This window comes from Ursus arctos, unplaced genomic scaffold (genome assembly GCF_023065955.2).
Source record: "Ursus arctos isolate Adak ecotype North America unplaced genomic scaffold, UrsArc2.0 scaffold_16, whole genome shotgun sequence".
Lineage (NCBI taxonomy): Eukaryota > Metazoa > Chordata > Mammalia > Carnivora > Ursidae > Ursus > Ursus arctos.
The window spans coordinates 775,714-802,495 of NW_026622830.1; the positions used below are offsets into that span (position 1 = coordinate 775,714).

At 63.8% G+C, this 26,782-nt stretch overlaps 1 protein-coding gene across 5 annotated transcripts in view; it reads left to right on the forward strand.

Annotated features, from left to right (window-relative positions):
* Positions 1-25,696, forward strand: part of KCNQ2 (potassium voltage-gated channel subfamily Q member 2) — a 48,924-nt gene extending 23,228 nt beyond the window's left edge. The window contains exons 8-17 of one of the 5 annotated variants that reach the window (XM_044385630.3): positions 2,490-2,584; positions 3,845-3,874; positions 7,170-7,238; positions 10,372-10,401; positions 14,575-14,628; positions 18,021-18,244; positions 18,837-18,945; positions 19,354-19,485; positions 24,355-24,478; positions 24,992-25,696. In XM_044385630.3, coding sequence (XP_044241565.1) covers positions 2,490-2,584; positions 3,845-3,874; positions 7,170-7,238; positions 10,372-10,401; positions 14,575-14,628; positions 18,021-18,244; positions 18,837-18,945; positions 19,354-19,485; positions 24,355-24,478; positions 24,992-25,696 — 1,572 coding nt within the window. Of the gene's footprint in view, positions 1-2,489; positions 2,585-3,844; positions 3,875-7,169; positions 7,239-10,371; positions 10,402-14,574; positions 14,629-18,020; positions 18,245-18,836; positions 18,946-19,353; positions 19,486-21,693; positions 21,802-24,354; positions 24,479-24,991 lie in introns of all 5 variants that reach the window. The other 4 variants (XM_044385629.3, XM_044385631.3, XM_044385633.3 and 1 more) reach the window with 4 other exon arrangements.
* The last annotated feature ends 1,086 nt before the right edge of the window (positions 25,697-26,782 follow it).

Below are 26,782 nucleotides of genomic sequence, written 5' to 3' on the forward strand. Positions count from 1 at the left end.
GTGCGGGGTGGACGGGGTGGGGGCGGAGCAGAGCTTGCACGCTGTCTCAGAGAAGAGGGCACACATTCAGACCAGCCACCGTGGATGGGAGACGCCAGTCGTCATCCACAGGGTGACCGTTCAGAAAACAGCTTTTAAAACTTCAGGAGAGACCGAGAGAAGGGACTCCAAATAATACTCCAGAAAACCTGACCCCCCAGGAGGGCAGTGGGGGGGGCTCAGAAGCACACGCAGCAGGAGGCCTGTCCTAACCACGTTACACGAACATGGATTGAACTCTGAATCGAAAGGCAGAGGGGGAAGAATAGATTTAAAATCTACTCAGCTGTCTGCTGTCTGCTGGAGACTCACCCCAGACCCCAGGACAGTGACAGGTGCCAAGTACAAGACAGGAGGAAGCTATTCCCTGGGGACCATGGCCTCCAGAGGGCCACGGTCTAGACTGAGTCCGACCCTGTGATGGGAGACAAAGAAGGTCGGGACTCGTTGACAGAACAGTGGTAACCATGTCCACACTAACTCAGAGCCCCAAAGTACGTGCAGCAAAAACTGACAGAATTACAGGGCAAAACCGGCATCTGTAGGATAAGAGCTGGAGACGTGGATGCCCCAGTTTCGTCCTGTATGGAATAGCCTGGGAAGCGGAGGACCTGGGTCCAGGAGCCAGCTGGACTGCAGACATCCCCGGGACAACCCAGCGTGTCCTGCCCGGAGCACAGGGGACACCCCCCAGGATGGACCATATTTGGGGCCATGAAACATGTCTCAAGCTATGACGTCGCAAACATCAAACGGGAAAGAGTCGTCTCTCCCACAAACGGTGTTGGGACTACCGAATACCCAATTTTAAAAGAATCAAGTTTGACTCTTACACAGAATTAACTCAAAATGGGTCAAAAACCTGTAAGAGCCAAAGCTATAAAATTCTTAGAAGAAAACAGGTGTAAATTTCCATGGTTGGTGTTTTAGATAGATGCCTAAAGCACAAGCAAGAGAGAAAATAAACACATGGAACTTTATCAAAATTAACAAGTTTTGTGCTTCAAGAGATGCTATAAAGAGAGTGAAAAGCTAACCCGCAGAGTGGGAGGAGATAGTCGCACATCCTGGTTCCGGTAAGAGTCTAGTGTCCGGAACATGGAACTCCCACAACTCAGGAACAAAAAGACGAATAAACCAGTTTATTTTTATTTTATTTTATTTTATTTATTTTTTTAAAGATTTTCTTTATTTGACAGAGAGGGAGACAGCCAGCGAGAGAGGGAACACAAGCAGGGGGAGTGGGAGAGGAAGAAGCAGGCTCCCAGCGGAGGAGCCTGACGTGGGGCTCGATCCCATAACGCCGGGATCACGCCCTGAGCCGAAGGCAGACGCTTCAGGACCGAGCCACCCAGGCGCCCCCAAACAAGCCAGTTCAGAAATGAATTTGAGTAGACATTTCTCGGAAGGAGACATTGGGAGGCCAGTGAGCACGTGAGAACTGCTCCCCGTCATTTGTCATCAGGGAAATGCAAACCTGAACCATAACGAGCTGTCCCCACACCGGCTGGGGCAGCGGAGATGAGAATGTAGGAAAGAACTAGGGAGGTGCGGAGACGTTGGAGCCCCGGTGCCTGGCGGCGGGGCGTGAGGACGGTGGGGTGGTCCCTCGGGGTTCGCATTAGCTGCGGACCGGCTACCCCCTCACTCCAGACCCCAAAGAACTGACAACAGATGTTCCACCAAAACCTTTCCACGATCGCAGCGGCGCTATTTACGGTGGGGGGGGGGACTCCCCGCGCATCCTGTGCGTGAACAAAAGGCGGGGTTTCCGTACAATGGAACATTATTCGGTCATGAAAAAGAACCAACTGGTCCTGCAAAGGCCGTGATACAAGCCGGTCTCCAAAGGCCCGGTGTCCTGTGGTCGTGCGGAGGGCGGACGTCCAGTGCAGTGGGCGGGACGCAGGTGGGCACTGCGGGCTGGGGGGCGGGGCGTCAGTGCACCTGTTGCCCCCCAGTCGCACGCTTTGAAATGGCGCAGTCCCTGTGTGTGTTCCACCACCACGAGGAGAAGCAGCCGAGTGCAAGCTCAGGCTCCTTCCCTCACTGAGCGCCCTGCGGCGGTCCCAGGGAGGAGCGGGGTACCGCAGGGAGGAACGAAGCCCCCCGTGGAGGAGCGAAGTGCCCCCAGAGGAGCGGGGCACCCCAGGGAGGAGCGGAGCGCCTGTCCCTGGCTCTGCCCCCTGGCCCCGGCTCCCGGGGTCACTCGTGTGACCCCACCTGACGTACCCCTGAGGGCTGGGGGGGCAGGAGTGACCGCCAGGACAGGTCACATCCGCCAGCGGCAGGTAAGGTGGGTCAGGAAAGGCCCCGCGCAGGTTGGCTGCTGCGGCGGGTGTCCGTCCCGCAGAGGGTAACCTGAGGCTGGCGGGGGGCTGGGCCTGGGGGCACGTGCAGGGGCGGGGCCCTCAGGGAGGCGTCTGACCCTTGCCGCTTCCCCTCTGCAGTCGGCCTGGAGGTTCTATGCCACCAACCTGTCCCGCACGGACCTGCACTCCACGTGGCAGTATTACGAGCGCACGGTGACCGTGCCCATGTACAGGTACCCGCCGCCGCCGGACCCTGCGTGCACTGCTTCGCCTGGGTTTCATTTTCTGTTCGTTCTGAAGCCCCATTTTTTGTTGTTCATGATTTTCATTGATTTTTCTTTTTTTTAAACAATGTGTGTACTTTTCAAGGAGTCGTGTGATTTATTTCGCAGCATTAATTTTGTTCTTTGTTTTATAGCTCGTGGCTCTTATTTCTCACCTCCATCCACCCCTTTGCTTAGCTTCCTTGCTGTCGGTCGCATTGTGTTGTGAGCATTGCGAAGACAGGCCCTCCCGAGAGCTCGTGGAGGTAAATGCCGGCTGCTTCCGGCGGCCCGCAGCCCCGTGCCGAGCCCTGGCAGGGCCGGCCCCAGAGCGTTGAAAGGGTAACCTTAACCCTCTGTCTTTCAGCGAGGAGAGGGTCCCCGTGTGGGGGAAGGGCCACATCGAGGCTCCAGGGCCAGGGGGGCCCTGCAGCCCCCCAGCACGGAGCACACAGACAGCCCGCAGGTGCCCTACGGTGGGAAGGGAGGGCGGGGAGGCTCTCGCTGGGGGCAGTTGGTGGAGGCAGAGCCAGTGGCCCCAGAAGCCAAGGGGTCACCAGCAGGCAGCTTCCCACCTTTCCTCAAGGGCAGGTGGCAGCCCAGAGCGAGAGTGTGGCCACCCCCAGAGTATGTCTGTGCCAGGCTCTGGCTTAGAAAAAGGTCTGAGGTGAGAGGGGCTGGGAACCCTCAGGGTGGACACCACTCTGCTGGCCTGCCCTCACCTGGGGGGTGAAGCTGAGCCCTGGGGCTTCCCTGCCCAAGGATGTCCCTTACCTGCCCTTAGAGGTTTCCACCCAGGGGCCCTCGCCTGAGGGTAGGCTGGGCGGCCAGTGTGGGTGGGGCTGGAGGCTGGGCCAGCGTCCCCCTGAGGGTCCCCAAGTCAGCGATGGCCAGGCAGGCTGGAGCCGTCCCCACCTGGCTCCTGCCTTTCCTCTGTAGAGCCTGTCAACCTGGGCAGGGGATGCGACGCCCCCCCAGCACCCTTCCCTTCGGGCACTTTCCGGATACCCCACTTGGGGCACACGTTCCCTGGGCACCCCGAAGGCTCTCGCTTTCCCAGCGCCGTGCTCCCGCCCTCGGGCCTGAGCAGGGCGGACCCTCGTGCTAATTTTCTTTGTTCTGTTGTTTCCCCCACTTTCCTTGACCATTTGGTTCATTTTCTTTTTCTTATCCCGTTCTTTTAAAATTTCCGTTCTTTTCCCTTTGTGTGTGTGTGCAAACCCTTGAAAGCTCGCAAGCTCAAAGCTACGGGGCGTCCAGGTAGGAGATGCATGGGACGGACGGCGTGTGTGGTGTGGCTGTTCTCTGTCTGGGGCTGGTACAGGGCTGCCCCGGAGCCCTCCGGCCCCCCGTCTGCAGAGCAGGCTGCCGGCCAGCACCCCGCACCCGTGCCCAGCCTGTGTTCCCCACGCTGGGCGCAGGCACTGCCCTGCTCTCCCCGTGGCCCCTGCCTGGAGCCCGGCTCCCTCTCTGACCGCCCCCGCCCCCGCCCCTGTCAGCTGCTTTCTCGGGCTGGATCCGTCTGTCTTACCTTGTCTTCTGTTCCTTGTCCTGCTTCTTGCCTTGTCTCAGTAGCCACGTCCCTCCCCTGCACCTCTGTCCCCGCCCGCAGGCCCTGTGGTGCAGGGCACAGAGCTGGTGGGGATGGGGGTTTCCTCCACCCCAGCTTGGGGGGGCACCCTGTTCCCGGCAGGCAGCTCACCTCTGGTGCTGCTTGGGCTGTCCCTCTCTGGACCTGGGAGGACCAAGGGCCTGTGGTCCCTGTGTGCTGTCCCCGATCGCTGTGTCCCCACGGGACGGGCTGGGGGGGCGAGGAGCTCTCACTCCTGCTGCAGGGAGGAAAGGGGGTCACTTGCCCAGAGTGGGGTGCTGAGCCGCTACAGGAAATCCCATCCCGCGCACAGCGCAGCTCGTCTGTAGACCCTTTCCTGAGGGATGGGTGCGACTGTGTTGGACGGGCCCATCTGCACACAGGCCTGCAGAGTGAGGGTCCACCCTCTCCCCGTGCAGACTGAGCCAGGGGTCCCCGGGCAGAAACTCTTGGCCTGTGGTGCCCTGCGTGGGAACTGTGTTAGACCGCTAACCTTCCGTTCCCAGAAGGGAGGAAGGTGCTGAGCCCCACGGGCCTCTCCACCCCAGCCCCTGCCTTTTACTGGCTGCATACCCCAGAGGTCTCGCTCAGAGAAGGCGAGCGGGGGCAGTGTCCTCCCCTGTGCCGACCCTGGGCTCCTGTGCTCCAGGCTGCCCGGACAGGTGGGGGTGCCCTGCTTGAGGTTCCTCATATCCTCCTTTGGTCTGTCTTCTCCAGCCAGTCCCAGGCTCCAGAGTCTGTGGACCACCCCCTCCCCACCCTGACCTGGGTGACTAGAGCTGTCCCCTCGAGGCTGGCTGACCCCTGGCCAGCCACTGCTCTTTCCTGGGATGCCCCTGACATGTCCCCTACTGCTGTCGGCACGCTGCTCCCTAGTCCTCCACGACCACCCTCAAAGTGACGGGGGCCGTCATGTGTGGTGCGTGCGCGCCCCTGCCGTGGCCCTGCCCGTCCGTGCTCCGTTCCCTGCTGCTGTGTGTCTGAGGCATGACGTCCTGTCTGTGTGTCCCTGAACTTGGACGTGTGTGTGTGTGTGTGTGTGTGTGGCCTGAACAGGGGGTGCTGTCCCGGGTCTCTGCTGCAGGTCCATGGGGGGTGGTTGAGGGGGAGTGGGGAGGCCAGTTTTGTCCCTGTGTCCAGCCCTGGGGCCTCTGCTCGTGGCCTGGGTCAACCTGACTGCCCACACCTCCCGCTTAGTCTTGACCCACTAGGACTGGGCTGGCCCTGGAGGAGGAGGAGGGGCAGGGGGAGGGAAGAGCTCTGCTGAGGCTGCAGAGGGAGCTGAGCTGGCCCAGACCGTGACTGAGGGCAGGACCCCTGGGGGCCCACTGGCATCAGGAGGCCGGACAGGGAGGGGTGTGGAGGGGCTGGAGTAAAGCCAGGGACTAGGAGGCTGGCTGTCAGTGCCCTGGACTTGGGGGGGCCCTATCCTCCAACCGTGGTGGCATTGGGGAGCGGAGTGACGCCCGCAAAGGCAGGGTGGGCTCCAGCCAGGCCTGCGGGCAGGGAGAGGAGGAGGCGGAGAGGTGCAGGGCAGTGGTGCTGCCCCCTCGCCCACCGAGTAGAGGCTCCACCAGGCCCCCCACAGGCTTGGGCGGGTCAGAGGTCCCCAGGGTCAGGAAGGGTAGAGGCTGAGGCTGGGTGGGGGTCTGTGAGCCTGGTTTCAAAGGAGTGCTTGGGATTCCAAAGCTGAGGGCTTGATGGGGGGTCACAGAGCGGAGTGGGGGTGTCACAGCGGAGTGGGGGTGTCACAGGGCAGAGTGGGGGGTGTCACAACGGAGTGGGGGTGTCACAGCGGGGTGGGGGTGTCACAGGGCAGAGTGGGGGGTGTCACAACGGAGTGGGGGTGTCACAGAATAGATGAGAGTGTCACAGTGGGGTGAAGGTGTCACAGAGCAGAGTGGGGTGTCACCGAGTGGGATGGGGAAATCACAGAGTGTGATGGGGGGTCACGGAGCGTGATGGGGGTGTCAGCCAGGTGGGGGCTGCGTCAGGAAGGAGGAACCAGGGCCTGTGGTTGAGTAGGACAAGGGGCGTTTGCTCAGGATGAGATGAGTGTCTGAGGGCAGAAAGTAGTGAGACCCTGAGTCGGGCAGAGGGTGGGTGAGGGACAGAACTTGCCCCAGATGTTGGGAGTGGACTGGAGTCCCCCTGTGAGGCCCTGGTCCTGTGGCTGGAGGTGGGGTGGCCGGGGTTCCCCCAGGAACCTCTCAGGGTTTACAGGTCCCCTGCCTTGGTGTCAAAGTGAGGACTTAATTACCCTCTCGGCTTCCATGGAAGTTCTGGCTGGAGCTGCCCAGGGGTCACCGTGGATGGATGCCCGGCCTGCAGGCGGGGCGTTGGACATGAGGTTGTCCTGGGTGGGCGTGACCTGGTCTGGGAGGAGGGGCTGTGGAGCAGAGCTGGGCCAGCTTGCCAAGAATCCAGGGGCTTTTCCTCCAGCTGCCCAGGCAGCTCACCAGACACCCAGAGTGGGCCTCTCTCTGCCCAGCAAAGCCCTTTTCTAGGACCCTGGCCCCTGCCCTGACTTTGGCAGAGGGCGTGACTTTGCAGAGAGGGGTGCTGTTTGCAGCTGTACTGCCCCTTGGGGGTGTTCAGGGATTGGAAAGGGAGAGGGGAGGGTAGAAGGTCCCTGCCATCTATCATCCGGTACCTTCTGGACCCCCTCCGTGCTCTCCATGGAGAGCCTGGGGGCATTCCTGCCCCTGTGCTGTGCACGCTGTTCGCTGCCCACTTCCAGGGGCACGGCCCCCACCAGAGGCACAGTCCAGAGGGTGCACATGGCCCCCCAGGGCCACGGTTGCCAGGGAGCTCTCCCCTCGCTCTGCCTGGGACAGGCCACACCCAGGCCCCCAGCATTGCCACCGCAGGCCCCCATGTGTGACGTGGATGCTGGTGGGAGCTGGGGTGCAGGTCCCCCAGGCCCTGGCAGGCAGGAGCTCACCGTGTCTCTTCTCGCCACAGACTGATCCCACCCCTGAACCAGCTGGAGCTTCTCCGGAACCTCAAGAGTAAATCCGGGCTCACCTTCAGGTCAGCAGAGGGGCTCCTGGGCCAGTGCTCAGTCCTGGGGGGTCCTTGGTGAGGGGCGGGCAGCTACAGGATGCCCCGGGGTCTGGTGATCTTGGTGGTTTTCCACTTCTGCCGACGCCCATCCCCAGAGGGTGGCTGGTTTGGGGGGTGGGCATGGCGGGCGGAGCGTTGGGAGGGCTTCCCAGCTATGGCACCTGCTGGTTCTGTTGTAATTGTAACATCTGTGTCTGGAGCGAGGGGGGCACAGAGCCAGGTGTGCGGGGGACGAGGGCTTGCCCAGCAGGAGAGTGGACAGAGGGCCGGCCACCTGGGCCCCCATGCTGAGGGCTGCCCCCAGCGGCTTGCCGCCTCTGTAGAGCTGTCTGTGGGGCGGAGCTGCTGGGGTGGGTGAGTGGTGGCCCCTGCCTCTCCCCCCGAGGCAGGTCCATGCCCTGCATCCTGCAAACAAAACCTCATTTGGAAAGTCTTTGCAGATGTTACTAAGTAAAGGATCCCAACGCAGGATCCTTCTGGATTCGCATGGGCCCTAAATCCAATGATAAGTGTCCGTGTAAGAGACAGCAAAGATGGCCACAAGAAGGGAGGCAGAGATGGGAGTGATGTGGCCACAAGCCCAGGACTTGCGGGGCCTCCAGGAGCTGGGGAGGCAGGAGAGACCCCGAGCCCAGGGCTCAGCCCTTCCCGGCCTTGATGCTGGACTTCGGGCCTCCAGCGTAGCTTCCTGTGCTGGAAGCTGTGTGGGCCTTGGCTCTCGAGGCGTGGGCCAATGGGTGCAGGTGTTGGTACTGGGACTGAGGTGCTGCCGTGGCGGTCCCGCAGTGCGGAACTGAGTGCTCCGGGCCGGGGAGCACGGTGGGAGTGTCTCCTCAGGGCCCAGCATGCTGGCAGACGCAGGGCGCCCGGGGGAACACGGCCACCCTGTCAGACGGGCAGACAGTGAGCGGGAACCTCGGGCCAGCATGGGGTGGAAGGCAGAACATGGACGTGCTCAGCTCCAAGCCGGCGCGGAGCACGCGGTCTGGTTTCTCCTCCTGCTTGTAGAAAACGGGCGGAGAAGCTGGAATGAAGGAACTGAGCAGAGAGAAGCCGGCCCTTGAAGACTTAGGGCCGTGGCTGGCCCAGGCTGCAGGGACACTACGTGAGGGATGCACCGGGGGAGGGGGGAGCGCTTGCTCTGGAAGGGGGGCCATGGGCGTGGCTGGACAGCCTTGGCGGGAGAGCTTCCCTGTGTGTGGCCGGTGGGGCTAAGCAGCCCTCTCAGCACAGGGGAGCAGAAATGGGTCACCCGGGAGAGATTTGTCTGCAAAACGGCGTCTGTCCCTGGGGCGTCAGTCCTTGGGGGCACGTATGGGGGCCTGTACGGGTCCCCGCAGGGTCTTAGGAATTTTATTCCAGCAGAATTCCCTGGCCGGCAGGGACAGAGACAGGCCATGTGCCGCTAGGTGGGGAGGTCTGGGAGCCTGCAGGCAGGAAACAGGCTGACGGAGCTGCCCAACCACCAACACAGGGGGCCTGCGGGCGAGGGGGAGCGGCTCTGGCCGCGGGCATGCCGAGGCCGGGCCTGGGTCCCGCAGCCCCGGGGGGACTGAGGCGTTTGTCACCGAGTGGGGTTTCCCGCTGGGTCTCAGACTTTGGGTGCTGGTGAACTTTACTCCTTCCACCTTCTCCCTGTTCGGATGGTGTGTCTGTCCTATTGCATTTTGGGGACAGATCACTGGTTTTCTAGAGGTGACAGGTCCCCAGCTGGGGAGGACTTTTACCCCAGGAAGGATCACACCCAGAGTCTCACTCACACCCGGTTCAGATGACCCGGACGCTGGGATTCCGGACTCTCTGAGCCGCTGAGCTTTCGTTGCGATTTGGCCCTAGGGCTGATGCTGTCATGGGTTGAGACTTTGGAGTGTTGGGGTGTAAGGGGGCAGGCTGTAGTGAGTTGAATGGTGTCCCCTGAAAGATATGTCCATGTGCTGGAACCGTGAGTGGGACCTGATCTGGGGGAAGGGGGTTGGCAGATGTAGTTAAGGAAGTTGAGTTGAGGTTGTCCTGGATTAGGGCCACCCTAGATCCAGAGACGCCTGTCCTGAAAAGACAGACGCAGAAGAGAAGCCACGTGACAAGGAAGCAGAGACCAGAAGGACGTGGCCGGAAGCTCAGGAGCGTCGGGGGCCCCAGGGCCTGGGGGAGGCAGGGCGTCCCAACCCTCTAGCACGGGGCAGGGAGGGGGTGCTGCCGACCGACACCTGGATCTCTGACTTCTGGCCTCTGGACCGAGAGAGAAATTCCCATTGTTTGAAGCCACAGGATCTGTGGTCCCAGGAGACACACAGGGATGCGATGTGAGCCCCTGGGCTGGGCCGAGGGCGCCCCAGGGCAGCTCTTGGTGGCTGAGCTCAGGGCGGCTGCGGGATGGGGCATCACAGGGCTGGGGTTCCCATGGAGGCCTTTGTACACTGTGTCCCTGGACCGCATGGAATGGGGAGCCCAGGAGGTTGGGGGCCGGTCCTCAGGGACCCCAGCCCCAAGAAGGAAATCTAGGAACACCCTCTCGCTGCCTTGGTCACATGGTGCTCCACCAGCGCCATCAGTGCACCACGTGCTCTGCAAAGGTTTCGGACGTGCCCCGAAGAGCCCTCTCGGGGTCCCCTGCCGTGGTCCCAGGGACCCGCCGAGCACAGTCCCAGCCACCACCCTTCTATCCATGTTCACGGTGAACATCACCGGTAGGCGCCATCAAGCCACGGGCAGGATGGGCAGAGCGCGGGCCCAGGGCTGTGGCCATTCACTGTCTGTGGGAAAACCACACGGGGCCAGTGAGCCGTGAAGCCGACAGTGGGAAGAGAAACGGAGCGGCCGTCCGCCCAGAACGCTGATTGTGGAAGCCGGACTTGTCTAGTGCTTCCGTCTGCACCCACTTCCTCTGTGAAACTTAGTTAATGTCGGTGATTCTCATTAAAACCTGGGGCCGTGACCACTTCCAGAATTCCCTCTTTCCTGCAGGACCTGTCTCCTTGGGCCTCGTGGGGGCTGGGTGGGGCCGTGGACCGTGGGGTGCTGCGGAGGATCCACTGGGCCCTACGTGGGGTGGGGTCCGCCCAGCGCCAGCTGCTAACAGTCTTGTCGCTTCTGTTTAAAGGAAGGAGCCTCAGCCGGAGCCCTCTCCAAGGTCAGTGCCCGCTTGCCCCCTGCTGCCCCGGGCGTGTGGCCGTGAGCGGTGCTGGTCCCTCCGTGTCTGTGCACTGCGTGTCATCGGGGGCCCTGTGCGTGCCCACGTGTGGAACTGTGTGTCTGGACCCCGCCGGCTGCGCTGTGGGCCCTGCAATCGCTTTGCCTGTGCTCAGCACCCTTGCCTCACTGCTGCAGGGTGGGGCAGCCGAGGGGCAGCTCCCCCCGCCCCCCCCCCGCCCCACCCCGCCCCGGGGCCCTCTGTGAGCACCCCACTCCGGTCAGGCCCAGACGCTCAAGCCCGGTGTCCCGCCTCTTTGGCGGAGACGGGTCCCCCAGTTCTGTGAGCGTCTGCTAGCCCAGCCTCTGCCGGTGTTGTCAGCTTCAGGCAGACCAGAGACGGCCGTGCAGGGACTGCCCGGGGCCACCTCCGCGGGCGGAGAAGGGCGGACAGCCGTCTGCTGTTTCCCTGTATTCAAGGGGATCTCCCAACTGTTCCGTGACTTTCAAGTCTGAGGGACCCCAGCCTGCGTGTGTATCTCTGTGCTGAGTCCTCTGAGCCCGGGGTCCCCCAGCACCCTGTCCACACGCTGCTGCGTGAGTCTAGTCCCCCGACCCCAGGCCAGACTCCTGCTGCCCTCCGTGACTGCCCTTCTGGACCATAGGCGACTTGGCCGTCCGCTCAGCTTGTGGGGCTGCAGTTAGGCTGAGCCCAACCCTCCTCGGTCCCCCGAGTGCCCCAAAGGGGGCTGACAGCCTGTGTCTGGAATTGAAACAGTGGCCTCACTTTTGCCCCGAGCCAGCCGGAGGAGCACGGGGACGAAGCCCTCACAGCAGCTCGGAGAGCTGCCACGGGCCCGGGCTGCTTTTCCCGCATAGAGAGCTCTGTGCTCGTCTCCAGGGTGGAGTGGGAAATGCGTGCCGAGCTCGGTCTGGCGTGTGGGGGACCACGGGGCTGCCCCCTGCTTCCTCAGGCCCCCTGGTGCTTCCGCACCCTGAGCCCAGGGGAGGCGGGCCCACGGCTCTGCCCCGCCCACCTGAGGCCCCCCGGCCTGATGCGGCTTCTCTTTGCCCTCCCCACCACCCTCGTCTCAGCCTCTCTCTCTCTCTCTCTCTCCTGCCCTCCCCCCAATTTGGACACTCTTGCCTGCCCCCCCAAGTGCCTTTAATCTTGTCACTGCCCTTCTTGGGCCCCTTTCACGTCCGTCTGTCTTTGGGGAGGAGGTGGCTGACCCTGAAAGCAGGACTCAAGGTGAGGACACATGGGAGCCCTCTCCGGGCTCTCCGGTACGTTCCGTGGCTCCCCTCTCCCTGCTTTCCGCACACTGCTCCTCTGTCTCCTCCCCGTGTGTCCATGTGTCCCTGCCTGCCCGTGACCCAGTGGCTTCCCCAAGGACCAGCCTGGCCCGGCCCTCCTCCTGGCGGACCCTGGGCTGAGGCCCTGGAATGCACGTTTGTCAGCTGGGTGAGGGAGGGCGGCATTTCTGTCCCTCACCCGGGGCACCCACGGACCCCCTTTTCAGCAGCCAGTGCACAGTAGGGACACAGAAAATTGTTCTGCCGCTGGGGCCCATGAGGGGGTGGGCCTGTCCCAGGGCTGCCGGGCAAGGGGACCCTGTTCTGGGAAGTGCTAATGGGGGTCCCCTAGGCTCCCCCCCCCGGCCACGTGGTGGTGGGCGGTAGTGGCCAGGCCACTGCCTGCCACCTGCACGCCAGGATCCCGCTGACGCTAACCGGTCTGGGCAGGTGGCAGGGGTGGGCACAGGGATACTTCCTCGGCTGCCGGGAGGCCGCCTCCGGGTCCTGGCTCGTGGTGGGCCTGCGCCCCAGCTGTGTTGGGGTCCTTTGGTGCAGCAGGACCCATGGTGGCGGTGCTGTGGTCAGACCACGGCAGTCTGGGTCAGCGTCAGGGGCGGGGGCAGGCCGCGGGGTCTCGGGCTGTGCTGCTCTGGGTGTGTCTCCGACCTGCCCTTTGCCCCATCCCGTTTCTCACTGCCCCTCACCCTGTGCCTGGAGGAGACTCCTGTCCTCCAGCTGCTTCGCCCCCTTGTCCGTGTGGGTCCCTCCTCGTCGAAGGCAGCAGCGTGCTGTGTCTGAGTGCCTGTCTGTTCGGTCTGGTCTTGGTGAGTGTCCGTGGGCGCCTCTTCCACCCACGTGGTCCCCAGGCCCCTGGGGCTTGCCTGCCCACCCCTCCCAGGGCTCCGCTGTCTGCCGGCTGTTCTCAGAGCGGGGGAAGCTCCCCTGGGCTTCTGTGGGCAGGAAAACCCCGGTGCCAGCCTGGAGCCCAGAGGGATGGGCCTGAGCTGGGGTCCTCGCGCCCTCAAACCTGTGGGGCCGCGCTCAGGGAGCCCGTGGGTGCCGGCAGCCCAGCTCGGCCCTGCTCTGGTCAGGCTCTCCGGGTACACTGTCCCGTCCAGGACGCCCAGCTCTGGTCAGGCTCTCCGGGTACACTGTCCCGTCCAGGATGCCCAGCTCTGGTCAGGCTCTCCGGGTACACTGTCCCGTCCAGGACGCCCAGCTCTGGTCAGGCTGTCTGGGTACACTGTCCCGTCCCGGAGCCACTGGCCACATGGGACCGTTTCAGTTTTCACTAAATACAGTTAGCCACACCTTAGGCTCCAGGACTCGGGAGGCGGGCCCCAGGAGGGCGGGAACTTTCCCCGGGTGTCTGGGCCTTGGGGGAGGGGGGCCTGGGTCGTGCTAGGCCTGCGTCTGCGCTGGGAGTTTTGAAGGAAGCAAAGCTGGTTGGGGTTTGGTCGAAGCTGAGGCCCTCCTAAGGTGTTGGGGGCAGAGACCATCCCCCCACCGTCCTCATTCCCTGGACAGAGCCTCTAGGTGGTGGGCGGTGGGGGGCCGTGTGCGGGCCTGCGGAGCCCGGGGGGGCGGGGAGAGCACGAGGGTCCCTGTCTTCAGCTGTGGTGGGACTGTGGCTGACATGAGGGTGTGCCTTGGGAGAGCATTTGCCCCAAATTTGAGGGGCTTCTGTGAGTAGCCAGAGCTGCTGGGTGGTGGTGGGGGTGGTGGGTCCTGGGGCTCCTGAGTCACAGGGATGGTTGCCCCCACGTGAGAGCCCTTGCCTGGACCCCAGGTTCCTCACCGGGAGGACCCTGCACGGGGGATGACCCCTGGAGGGGAGGGTGGCTTGTGGGGGTGTGTGGCCCTCGCAGGCCCTGGGCCACAGAGCTCTCTGAGGAGCCTGACCTCACCCAGTGGGACTAGCAGAGCGTGTCCTTTCTATGTGGCCCGAGAGGTCCTGCTGAGACGCAGGCAGGCGCCACCAGCCTTTTCCTGTGTGGACGCTGGGCACCGAGGCCCGGGGCTGGTTTCCGTGAGTGGGGGGTCGGCGCGTCTCGTTCCTCGGACCCACCGTGGGAGAGCAGCGTCCCAGGCAACAGCCGTGGAGGCGGAGGGAGGGAGGCCCCAGGAAAGCGAAAGGCTCTTGTGTGTTGTGTTTAGATTTGCTTAGAAATGTGCACGCGCTCGTGCAGAGACAGATCGCGGGCCTTCGAGACAGGTTCTCGGGGAGTGTGGGCCCCTGGTGGGCCCTCCGCAAAGAGCGGTCGCAGGCCGGCCCGGACCAGGGCTTCGGCACCGAGCCCCAGGGGAACCGCCTTGGGCAGTGTGCTTAGAGCCAGGTGCCCCGAGGCTGCTGTCCTGCGCTTCCCTGCAGGGAGAGGCAGCCGCTGCCTCCTGGGTAAACTGAGGCCACTCTGACGGGCAGCTGGCAGGGCTTGGCGAAGCCTTGGTGACTGGTTTGTGACACCAGACTGCACGTGTTTCCTCCCTAAAGTGTGTGCTTTCCGGAATCCTGTCCATCTAGAACCAGCCTTCTGCAAAGTCTCGCCCATGTATTATTTTTTTCTTGGCATGAATATAGTAAAAAATAATACATCTTTAAAAAGACACGGCCCAAAACTCTGACTCTGGAAGGAAAAGGTATTTTTGGAGGAAAAAACGGGATTTTTTTTTTCTCCAAAAATAGGGCACTGTTTTCTTTTCCAGGCCGGCGGGAGACTTTCTGTGCAGCCCCTCGCTGTCGGTGCTCAGACGCAGGCGCTGCTGGCGGACCCTGAGCCCAGAGCCGCCGCCGCAGGGTGGGCCCGTGCTTTCTGCCCCTCTGGCGGCGTCCTGTCCGCCAGTGCGCCAGGACTAACTGTGCTCTCCTCATTTCCAGTAAAGGCAGACCGTGCAGAGAGTCCCTGTGTGGATGCTGCCCTGGACACTCTAGGTACCGCGGGGCGTGTCGCACGGACCGACCATTGCTGCACGGCTCCCCACCTCCCCTCCCGCGCCAAACACTCTGCTTATTAGAGGTTCTAGACGAGCGAGGGCGAGGCTGCCGCCCCCCCCCGGCCCCCCAGGCCCCAATTCTGATTGGCAGCGCGGCCTCCGCGGCCCTTGCCACGGAGCGCCAGGCCCCCGTGATTCCAAACGACCTCCCGCTGACGGAGACGGCAGCACCAACGTGCTTTTCTCCCCGAGCCCAACGATGCCCCGCTCCAAGCCGGAGGGGGCCGGCCAGGGGCTTGGAAGCCCAGAACGGGCGCTGGTGGCTTCTGGGGTCCTCATCGCTCTCTGGCAGGCCCCCCCCGGGGCTCTCCGGTCTAGCACCTCTACTACGCACCCGCGGACGGCCGCTCCGAGCCGGCCGCCGCACCGGCGGGAGGCAGCTCCATCCCACGTGTGCCAGGTCCCCGTGGTCCTGACACACCAGACACGCCAGAAAGCCAGAGGCCCTCGGCTCCCCCTTCCCACGACAGGCCTGGTTTAGGGCGGACTGGAAACGGGACGGTGGAAAAGCCGCCCCCATCCCAGCCCTCTGCACCGTGGGCTCCTTGTCCGTACCTTCACTCTGTCCACTGTCTGCTGTCGGGTGTGTGGAAGCGTCTGTCCTCTTGCTTGCTCTGGGTTCCCCCATTTCCCTCCCGCCTGCCTCCCTCCCTGACCAGTGCAGCGTGCAGCCCTGCGGTGTGTGGGCAGCTGCGCCCGCCTGTCCTCCCGTGCATGCGGCCAGTGCTGGCCCTGGAAGCAATGGTGTCAAGCGGCGGGCATGGGGAGGGGCTGTGCGGCAGGTCAGGGGCCCCAGGGCAGCGGCATGCTTGTCCATCTGCATCTGTGCATGCTCTGAGTCCCCTACCGGAGAGGGGCTTGGAGGCCTGCCTTCCCCTAACCTGTCCGCGTTGCCTGCGTGTCCCCGGAGGTAGACGCTTGGGGGACACTCGCAGCTCCAGGAGCAGAGATTTGGGGCCCCGGCAGAAGCTGTCCTGCTTGTACAGAGCTTGTGGGGTCACAGGCTGGTCCCTTGGGTCAGGGGTTGTGGTCAGGCTGCTTGGGGACCGGAAGGACCAGAGGTGCCCACGGCCCGTCCAGGAGCCCAGGCCAAGCTCAGCCTTGCTGTGTGCGGGTCCCACGAATGTCACTCCATCATTTGCACTTTCCCTGGGCATCCGTGGTCCAGTGTGGGCAGGTCCGTCCTCCCTGTGGATGCTGGCTCCCTCACCGCTGAGCCGGGCCCCAGCTGTGCAGACCCAGGGGTGGCCGATGACAGGCGGGCCTCCCACTTGCCCGGTCCCTGTTTGGCTGGCCCGGGTAGTTAGAGTTTTGCTGCGGGGTGGCAGGTGGGGGAGGAAAGGCTGGGGCTTGGCTTTTTCCCCCAGACCCTCCTGAACTTGCTCCCTGGTCCCGTGTGAACGCCAAAGCGCAGATGCCACGGAAGTGCCCTTTCACCCACACGTGGTCTCATCGAGGGCTCTTTCCCCCCGGAGCAGCTGGCCAGAGCCCCATCCTTCATGCTCGTTTGCTACTGTCCTAGGCCTGTGGGGTTAGGGCAGCCCTCCCTCGACACCTGTGGGAGTAGGAGCCGCTTGGGCACCTGGGCTGGGGCAGGTCTGGGTGGCCGGGGGCCGGGCACCCGTAGGCTGAGCTGTGCGAGTTTCGGCATCCACACAGTGGCCTCCTCTGGCAGAGTGCCCCTCCCTGGTCTGGGTAGTCCAGTGGCTGGGACAGCAAAGCCTTCCTGTGGCTCCGTCCTCGAGGCAGCTGCGTGGGGTCCAGCTCCTGGGGGTTTGGTGGGGCCACCGCTTCTTATGGTGTCCCTGGACCGGCTGTTGGTCTCCATTGGGAAGGAGAAGGTCATCGTTGCAGAGGGCCCCGTGGCACCTGGGTTTGGGCGTCCCTTGGCTCCCATCTGCCCATTCTTGGCCTTGAGCTGGGCACAGCTGTTATGGAATGGGGCCAGCATCCCGAGCAAGCAGACGCCTGCCCCACTCCTGAGTGGGATCCACACTTGAGGTCAACTTCCAGCTCTTGGGGGTTTCTTTCTTCCCTTCTTCCCTGTCCCACAAGACCTTTGATCTAGCGGACGGATGATCTCAGCTGCCTGGGGGGAGGGACAGGACGCTGGCTGGGACTGCAGTGTCCAGGCTGGATAGACCAGGCCACTGGCCACTTCTTCTCCGTGGCCAGTCATGTCTGCGCCGTCCGAGGGGCCTGTCTCAGCTGTGGGTCCTGGTTGGGGCCAGTGGAGGCTGCTGACCCAGGGGAGCCACAGTGGGGTCTGGTGACGTCTGAGGGGTCAGCAGGTGATGGCGGCTTCCCAGGGATAGCAGAGACCCTGCTGGGCTGCCGGGCAGTCTTGTTGCACACCCTGGGGCCGTGTAAGGTCTGGCTCAGAGGCTGTTCCAGGAAGTTCTGTGGCTCCTGCATGTGGCTGGGTGTGAGCAGGTGTGCCGGTCACAGGAGACTTGCTCTTAGACAGTGGGAAGCGTCCACTGGGAGGAAGCTTGTGACCGCCAGGTCCCCGGGGCCTGACCTGCACCTGGGCCATCACAACCCATTCGTGCCTCCTGGCTGCTGCCCCGAGTGTGCCAGAACCGTCCCCGCAGTTTCCAAGAGACGCTGGGCTGGGGCCCTGAGGACCCCGCGGGGCTGTGGCTGGCCGGCCAGTGTCACCCCTCCCTGTGGCCTGTTCCAGCAAGGTGGCTGGCAGATGAGGCGTGTCCACTCCGTCCCTCTGGCAGCTTGGGCCTTCAGTCCCCGGACACATCCTGCGTGTGGGTGTGGAGCCTGTGCTGGCCCTGGATGCAGGGGAGAGCCGACAGCAGGCACTCGCCCTCCATGAGTCCCACGCTCCTGTTCCTGGTCCAGACCCTTCCTCCAGGTGGCTCCCGGGGCAGAGGCCAGTGATCAGCTGCAGACCTCACCCCTCCAGGCCCTGGGGCAGGCGGAGGGGGAGGGGATGCGGCGGGGGCAGGTATGGGGTGTGGAAGGTCAGGTAGGGGAACCACCGGCGTGGCCCACAGAAGGTGCCCAGGGAGAGGCCGCACCTGCAGGGCATTTTGGGGCCCTCATGTCGCCTTGGAGAGGGAGGCCTGACAGGACCGTGTGGAGAGGGCTCTGGCACCTTCCCATAGCACCGAAAGTGATTTAAGTGTCCACTGACCGCTCTCCAGCCAGGCCGAGCCCCTGAGTGGCCCTCGGAGTGCCCCCCCTGCACTCCCCCCCCCCACGTGTAGGCATCAGCTGTGAGCGGACGGTGGGGTGTGAGCGTTCTTTCCAGAGTGACTTCTCTTGCTGTCTTTCTGTGTGTGTCCGCCCGCCTGTCGGTCCTCGTGGGAGCAGTCAGAAGGTCAGTTTGAAAGACCGTGTCTTCTCCAGCCCCCGAGGCGTGGCTGCCAAGGGGAAGGGGTCCCCGCAGGCCCAGACCGTCCGGCGGTCGCCCAGTGCGGACCAGAGTCTGGAGGACAGTCCGAGCAAGGTGCCGAAGAGCTGGAGCTTTGGGGACCGCAGCCGGGCACGGCAGGCCTTCCGGATCAAGGGGGCTGCGTCCCGACAGAACTCGGAAGGTGGGTCAGGCCGCTGCCCTCCCGCGGTCCAGCCGCCCCTTGGGCCCCTTTGAGCAGCGGCTTCCTCTTTCCCCTCTTCTTTTTGAGGTGAATTCATGTAACATAAAACCAGCCACTTTCCTGCCAACAGCTCAGCGGCAGTGACCACATTCACAGTATTGAACAGAGACTGCCTCTCTTGTTCCGGAGCATTCCATGCCCCAAAGGAGACCCGTGCCCGTTAGCGGTCCCTCCCAGCCTCGGCCACCAACAGTCTGTTCTGCACATTTCACACACGTGGAGTCACACACCATGTGTGCCTATTTCCAGATGCTTCCGTGCTGGGCTGCCACTCAGGCTTCAAGCCTGCATGTGGTGGGCTGATGTGCCGTCGTTTCCTATAGACATAGCACGCTGGGGCTGCCCCTCCGTCCACTTTTCGGCCATTGCGTGGGCCTCTCCTTGCAGCCTTGGTGGGACAGGGTGGGTTTCCAGAGCGCCGGGTGCTGCTCTGAGGGCTTCCCTGACGCCGTCCCCAAAGAGCGTGTGCTGTGGCCCCCTCGGTCCCCGGGCGCCGCTCAGCCCCTCACGGGCCGTGTCTCCTTCCACCCAGAAGCAAGTCTCCCTGGGGAGGACATCGCAGAAGACAATAAGAGTTGTAACTGCGAGTTTGTGACCGAAGATCTGACCCCAGGCCTCAAAGTCAGCATCCGGGCCGTGTGGTGAGGCACTCAGAGTCCGGGACAAGGGGCCTCCCCACAGAGTCCAGAAGGGGTGCTGTCCACTATCCCTAGGGTGTGGGTCCTTTGGGGCTGGTGTGAGGGCACGTGCTCTGCTGAGACGCCTGCATCTGATGATTCCGTGGCCCCTCCCGTCGCGGCTGTCCCCTGCCCATCCCGGGTGTGGAGCACCGAGGCTCTGAGGGGGCGGCCAGGAGCTGCCCCCACAGCGGTCCCAGGTGGACGAGGGTCTGTCTGCACCCCAGGCCTGGGCATGGCCTGTGTACTGGGCAGGTGGGTGGCCGGGCCAGGTCACCACCGTGACAAGTCCTCTGGTGGGTGTTCTGGGAGATGCTGGGAGGGCCCGGGGGGGGGGGGGGGCGCGCAGGGCTCACGGTTGTGCTTCCCCAGTGTGATGCGGTTCCTGGTGTCCAAGCGCAAGTTCAAAGAGAGCCTGCGGCCATACGACGTGATGGACGTCATTGAGCAGTACTCGGCTGGGCACCTGGACATGCTGTCCCGCATCAAAAACCTGCAGTCCAGGCAAGAGCCCCACCCCTGCCTGCCCAGCCTGGGGCTTGGAGGCCGGGTCCTTCTGGGCCAAAGCCGGCGTGTGGTACCGGGGGGTGGCGTCCCTCAGGGGCCAGCGTGGGGATGGGGCGCAGCGCGGGGGTTCCACAGGCGGCCCCCCCAGAGTGGGAGGTGGTGGACAGGGCTGCGGGGATACGGTGGTCAGCCCTGCCTGCTGCTGCCTCTGGGCCATTCTCTGGCCCCACACCAGCCCTACGTGGGCACCCTGCCGTGTCCTCATGTGGTCTGTTTGTTTCTGTTGTCTCTCCCTTCTCACCCTCCTGCCCCTGCTGTGGTGGGTGAGCGTGTGTGTGTGCATTCACATGCATGCGCACACACGTGTTGTGCGAACGCGCGCACGTGTGTGCACGTGTATGGTGCGAATGCGCACACGTGTGTGCACGTGTTTGGGTATCTGTGGTCACTCATAGGTGCATGTGTGCACACATGTGTATGTGTACGTGTGTCGTGTGCACGCATGCACATACACATGGTATGCATGCGTGTGGTGTGTGCATGTGCCTCTGTGTATGCTGTGCCACGTGCGCATGTATGTGTGAGCCGTGCACACTTCTGTGCGTGTGTGTTGGGGATGGGGTAGTTCTCTTAGGACATGAGGCTGCAGGTTCGTGGCCCCATCAGGAAGCAGTGCTACTACATGGGAACAGAGAGGCTTGTCCACCGTCCCTGCCTCAGGGGGGGCTCCCCGGTCCCCCAGCCGGAAGCAGGGCTGGGATGCACGGCGGAGGCACGGCGGTGGCCAGGCGCACACTACTCTGCTTGTGTGCAGCTGTACGTGTGTGAGGATAGGGTTCTCACTCCGTGACTTACCTGCACACCCATGTACAGGTGTGTACACACATGCACACAGGACGCATGTCCACTCCTGTGTGCACGCACACACTGGCACAAGCACGGACACACATGCACATACATGGAGACACATGCACACACACGGGCATGTGCACACATATGCACACATGGACAGACATGCACAATGGGCACACGGTGCACACATGCACGCACATGCATTGACACAATACACATGCACGCACACATGCACACATGTGTGGCACACGCGCGGACACACATGCACACATGGGCACACTCTCAGCCTCGTGCCCGCATACATGCATTCTCTACCTCCACGACACACACGTACCCCAGATACACACGTGCTCACAGGTGTGTACGCTCTGCCACATCGAAACAAGCATGAGTGCACACGTGTGTTTGTGGGGTCTGTGAGGAGCCCACAGGGCTGTTGGTATGGGTCTGTCCTGAAATGGGTCCCATGATTCTGCCAGTCGCTCCCCCGCCTGCCCAGGGTCCCTCAAACTGGGCGGCTGCAGGTTGTCTGGGCCCTAGCTGGGAGAAGGTCTGGCTGGTCAGGGGACGGTCCTAGGGGTCAGCCCAGCTCCCCACCCCCTGGCAGGAGTGAAGTCCTCATTCTGGGGAGGTCAGTGTGCGCCTGCCTTGGGGTGTTTCCCCAGTCCTGTAGCGGGATGCCCGGGAGGGCTCTCTCTGGGCCTGAAGCTGCTCCTGGGGGGCGGGGAGCCAGGGGATGGTGACCCCTTCTTCCACACGGGCTAAGGCTAGGAAGCCGATGGCTCACCCCAGAGCCTCAGCCAGACCTATGCTGTGCGTGTGAACAGTTGTGTGTGCAATTGTCTGTGTGCGATCCATGGGAGTGCATGTGAGTATGTGTGCAAGTGTGTGTGGACTGGGTGCAAACCGTGTGTGTGGAGTATGGGTGTGTGTGTGCGCTCACATGTGCCCGTGCACAAGCACAGATGTGTGTGTGAGAGAGCAGTGCAGCGTCTCGGCCGCTGGGCCCGTTCCTACATCTCTCTCATGGAGGCTGATTTCTTCACCAGGCTCTTCTGTCCTAAACTTTCCCTTTCCCTCCCTTTCTGTCTGGAAAACAACACAAAGGGGCCACCCCAAGGAGCCGGGACTTTCTGCCCCTCGCTGGCGTCCTTGGGTCCGTGCCCTGCTCGCCCAGGTGGATGGACCGGCTCCCCTGCCCGCACTTGCCTGGGCACGGGAGACATTGGGCGCCTCTCGGGTCGGGCGAGCGTGGCGGCCGCCGTGCTCCACGTGGAGCGTCCCTCTGCCGACTCCCCTTCCATGCTCTTCACGATGCATTTGCCGGTGTCTCTTTTCTTGTTCACTCGCCAGGATAGATATGATTGTGGGCCCCCCACCCCCTTCAACTCCCCGGCACAAGAAGTACCCCACCAAAGGACCCACGGCCCCTCCGAGAGAGTCACCCCAGTATTCACCTAGGTCAGGATGCCAACCCTCTCCCGCCTTGTCTCTGTGGAATGGCCAGCCCCCTTCGCCCCAGGCCACATGACGGCAGCACCTGCCCCGCACCTCCCACAGAGCAGCATCGGGGGAAGGCTGGGCCCCGTGGGCCCGGGTGGGCGGCGTCAGGGTGCCCGTGAGCTGCTCCCCTTGGCAGGGTCTGGGGAAGCTTGCCACGGGGGGCTCCTTTCCATGGACATCCCGAGTGACATCTGCCTGGAGGGTGTTCCTGGGCAGAAGCAGAGGGGCGCCACCGCGAGGATCAGATGTGTTCAGAGCCACAGGGCTCCATGGCTGGAGGGGTCCTTCCCGCCTCAGCCCCTCTGGGGCTCTCCCCTCAGTGGGGCCGACCTGGGCTGTTCCACGCATCTGAGCAGGTCCTGTTGCTTCTCTTGCCTTTGAGGGCTTGTGAAGCATAAATAGGAAAGTCCCTGCCAGGCGCCCAGCACCGAGGGAGGGTCCCAGGGAATGCCCGAGGCTTGTGGAGCTTTATTTCCAGCCATCAGCATGAGCACCAGCAAAGCTGGTCCTGGCTGATGGGCGTGGAGGAAGGCGAGGGCACGGTTAGGCGGTGAGTTAGAAGTGACGAATTTGAGCTTCAGAGCCTTCCTGCCTCCAGGGACGATTCAGATGATGGATGTGACCTGCTCCCCTTGGGCAGGTCTGGTCAGCTGGGGGAGAGTAGAGCCCCTGGGACAGGGAGGAGGGCAAGGGCGGAGGGGCCCGAGAGCATCCCAGAGGCCAGCAGGGATGCCGGCCACTGGGTCCAAGCTGGCTGGAAGAAGGGCTGGTGTGTCTGAGTCCATCCTCCCCGTGAGCCTGGATTTCCGCCCATGAGGCAGAAGGTCGGCACCCAGGACAGCTCAACCCGGGGGGCTTTTCCAGGAGAAAGGAGTCCCTGAGGGAGCAGGCCTGACCCAGGGCAGCCTCAGACAGTGTTTGTTGGTCCATGTTCTCGAGCCCATCCTTCTGCTGTGGGGCGGCGGCGGGGGGGGGGGTGGTGTTGGGGCCTCAGAGCCGTGAGCCAGGAAGGTCCTGCAGCCCTCAGGGCCCCCAGGCCTCTGGACCACTGCAGCCAGAGGCCACACAGAGTCATACAGAGAAGGGGCTAGAAGGACAGTGTGGGCACATGGGGGTTAAACCTGAGTCCTCCCCCCAGGCCTAGGGGAGGGATGGCGCAGGCCCCTTGGAGGTCCCTTTCCCAACCCCCTGCCAGTGGCAGCTCCAGGCTCCCAGTGGGACCAGCCAGGCAGGTGGCCCGTCATGTGGCAGGGGTGAAGGCGCTGAGCACCTATGCCTGGACTGTGTGGACACCTGGAAACACCAGAGAACCCTTCTCCCTCTCCATTCTCCACTGGCGTCTGCTTGGAGCCCGAGGGCCCCGCTGTCCCCCAGCCGCTCCTTGACTTTGGTGCATGAGACAAGCATGCCGCTCCGTAGCGCATGAGGCTGCCCCGTGGCTGATGCGAGTCCCAACCCTTCTCTGCTTCAGGCAACAGAAAGGAAAAGCCCCCCGAGCCCCGCTCCCCACCAGAGGCAGATGGGGCAGCCTGTGGGTGAGGAAGGACGCTGACACGTGGCCCCGGCCAGCTCACAGGGCGCCTGCCAGGGTGTGGGAGCTGAAACGTGACGAGTGTGCTTTGTGCTTGAGGCCCCTGGCCCGGCCTCAGCCGCGGGGGGAGTGCCGTGCGCCCAGCAGGCACGGAGTGGCCGACCAGCGGCTTGCGGACAGCCGGGGTCTTTGTTTCTGAGTGAGCTCCCACGCGACCTGTGGGTCTCTGGCGCGGAAGGTTAGGAGCCCACACTGCAGCAGTGGCCCCTTCTGAGCCCTTCGGTGGCCCTTCCGGCTCCGCCGGGGACCGTGCTGATGTCCCCCTCCCGCGTAGGAACCTCCTTTGCCTCTTGTCACCTCCTCTGAGACGAGCTCAGCTGCGTTCTGCATCCCACACGCGTGTTGGCACAGGCACACGCGCACACACGTGCACACGCACAGCAAGCACACACAGACTCTCCCCCTGGTTGGCAGTGGCTCTGTCTGCCCCCTCCGTTGTGCGTTGGCGGTTTCCTGTGTCGGTCTGTGCCTCTCCCCCGTCCGGTGTGCATGGAGCTGTGGCTCTCGTCATCTGCTTCTGTTCCTGCCGCACACGTGGAACTCTGCCCTCCCCAGACCCCAGGTGGGCTGAGGACCCTGTGGCACATTGTGTAGGAGTAAAGCTCGGGGGTGGGGGCAGGGTGCAGGGGAGGGGAGCTGAGGGGCGCGTGGTCCCAAACCCCTCCACTTTACTCCTTGCTAATGTGCCAGCCCTCTGGGACACAATGGGAGGGGAACAGACCCCTCAGGTTCAGAGAGCAGGGCGAGACCAGGTGCCCCGCGTCCACCTGTCCTGGTACCCTGCTCCCCCCCCCAGTCGGCTCTGGGCTCAGCCTGGGGCCTGGATCTGGGGGGCTGTGGCCTGGCCCAGGAGGAGAGGGCCACGGGCCCCGCCACACCCACCCGAACTCATGCTGGGGGGTGGGGTCTCTTCCTGGCAGAGTGGACCAGATCGTGGGGCGGGGCCCAGCGATAACTGACAAGGACCGCACCAAGGGCCCAGCCGAGGCAGAGCTGCCCGAGGACCCCAGCATGATGGGCCGGCTGGGGAAAGTGGAGAAGCAGGTAGGAGGGGCCGACATGGCCTCTGCAGGCGGGTCCTCGAGCTCCAGGGGTGGGCCACTGCTCTCTCCTGGGAGCAGGTCCTCAGGGGCCATGCACAAGACTTGGGACTTGGAGCCTGCTTCTGGGGGCCAAGGAAAGGAGCTGGCCATTCCCTCCCTCTGTAGGGTTTACTCCAAGGGGCCACACACATGGGTGGGGTCAGAGCTGAGCTCCTGCTGCGTTTGCTTCCTACTGCTTCTGTACCTCCGTGGGGGGCAGCCTGGAGTCCCTGCATCTCCGGAGAACAGCCTGGGGTCCCCACCTCTAGCAGGCAGCCTGTGGTCCCCCAACTCTGATGAGAATCCTGTGGCCCCCACCTCCCGGGAACATCCTGGGGTCCTCTCACTTCCTGGGAACAGCTTGGAGTCCCCCACCTCTGATGAGCAGCCCAGGCCCCCCACCTCTCATGGGCAGCCTGGGGTCCCCCCCCCACCCCGGAGAGCTCCAGGCCTGGTCCAGCAGCTCCCCTTGCAGGTCTTGTCCATGGAGAAGAAGCTGGACTTTCTGGTGAATATCTACATGCAACGCATGGGTATCCCCCCGACGGAGACCGAGGCCTACTTCGGGGCCAAGGAGCCAGAGCCGGCGCCGCCGTACCACAGCCCCGAGGACAGCCGGGAGCACGGGGACAGAAACGGCTGCATCATCAAGCTCGTCCGCTCCGCCAGCTCCGTGGCTCAGAAGAACTTCTCGGCGCCCCCAGCCGCGCCCCCCGCCCAGTGCCCGCCCTCCACTTCATGGCAACAGCAGTGCCACCCACGCCAGGGCCACGGCACCTCCCCCGTGGGGGACCACGGCTCGCTGGTGCGGATCCCGCCCCCGCCCGCCCACGAGCGGTCGCTGTCTGCCTACAGCGGGGGTAATAGGGCCAGCACGGAGTTCCTGAGGCACGAGGGGGCCCTGCGGGACAGCGACACGTCCATCTCCATCCCGTCCGTGGACCACGAGGAGCTGGAGCGCTCCTTCAGCGGCTTCAGCATCTCCCAGTCCAAGGAGAACCTGGACGCGCTCAACAGCGGCTACGCGGCCGTCGCGCCCTGCGCCAAAGTCAGACCCTACATCGCCGAGGGCGAGTCGGACACAGACTCGGACCTCTGCACCCCGTGCGGGCCCCCGCCGCGCTCCGCCACTGGGGAGGGCCCTTTCGGCGACGTGGGCTGGGCCGGGCCCCGGAAATGAGGCTGCCCGCCGGCCTCTCCCTGACTCTTGGCCTTCCAGGTTTGCAGATGGGACTCTTGGGGGCCCTTTCCTCAGAGCGACACAGTGGGGGGGCCTGTGCAAGGCGACAGGCGGGCAGGGGGGCCCCTTGGTCTCAGGCAGGGAAGGCTGACTAAAGTTCTTTTTTAACAAGAGGCAGCCAGGCTGGCCGTGCCCGCTCTGAGACCGCTGGCCGGGGCGTGAGCAGGGGTGATGGCTGAGGACAGAGCCCCAGTGGTCGGGAGGAGGCGTGGGGTCAAGGAGCAGGGCCCGGGCGAAGGTGGCAGCTAGGGGCAGGATCAGAGGCCCGTGAGGCGTGGTGGGGAGGGAGCCTGGGCCCGTGGCTACGGCTGGCCCCTTGGGTGTGGCTTGTCCTTGTCCCTCCGTCCCTGCCCCTGCTAGTTCGCACATGGCAGACATGATGGGTGGTCTTCCAGAGAGCTGCTGGTCAGCGCCATGTCCCCCCACCCTGGGGTCTGAGCCAGTCCCTCCCAAGTCCGGGATGCTGGCCTGGAGAGGAGGGGTGGGGCCTCAGGACCTCCCAGCTTTGGCTTCCGGGGGGAGGGGCTGCTCCATAGGTTTCTGGAAGAGGGTCCTTGGAGGCCCCCCCAGCCGCAGGAGATCTGGGGATGGGCACCCCCATGTTCTCTCTGTTCTGCTCTCGCTGGGCACCAGCTGCCAGGCCACGGCCAGCGCTGAAATGGAGACCTGTGTGCAGGGAGCATGCTGGGTGGCTGGGGGCACCCCCCGGGCTGGGCTTCTGTTTCCAGGTCCCAGGGCCAGGCGGGTTGTGGTGACCAGATTCGCCTGCTGTCTTTCACTGGGGGCCCTGCCTCACTGGCCCCTCATTGGCGCCTCGACGGGACCCAGGGCTGAATGACGATGCTCTAACCCCTGGGAAAAGCCTTCAAAGCCCCTCAAAGTTTGGTGGGACTCCCTCCCCCTGCAGAGCTGAAGCAGCTCTATCCTGGAGGAAGCCTCTTTCGTCCCCACCGGGGCTGACCGCCCACCCACCTGCTTTCCACTGACCTGTCCCTTGGCTGTGACTTCTTGGGAGTCAAGGATGCC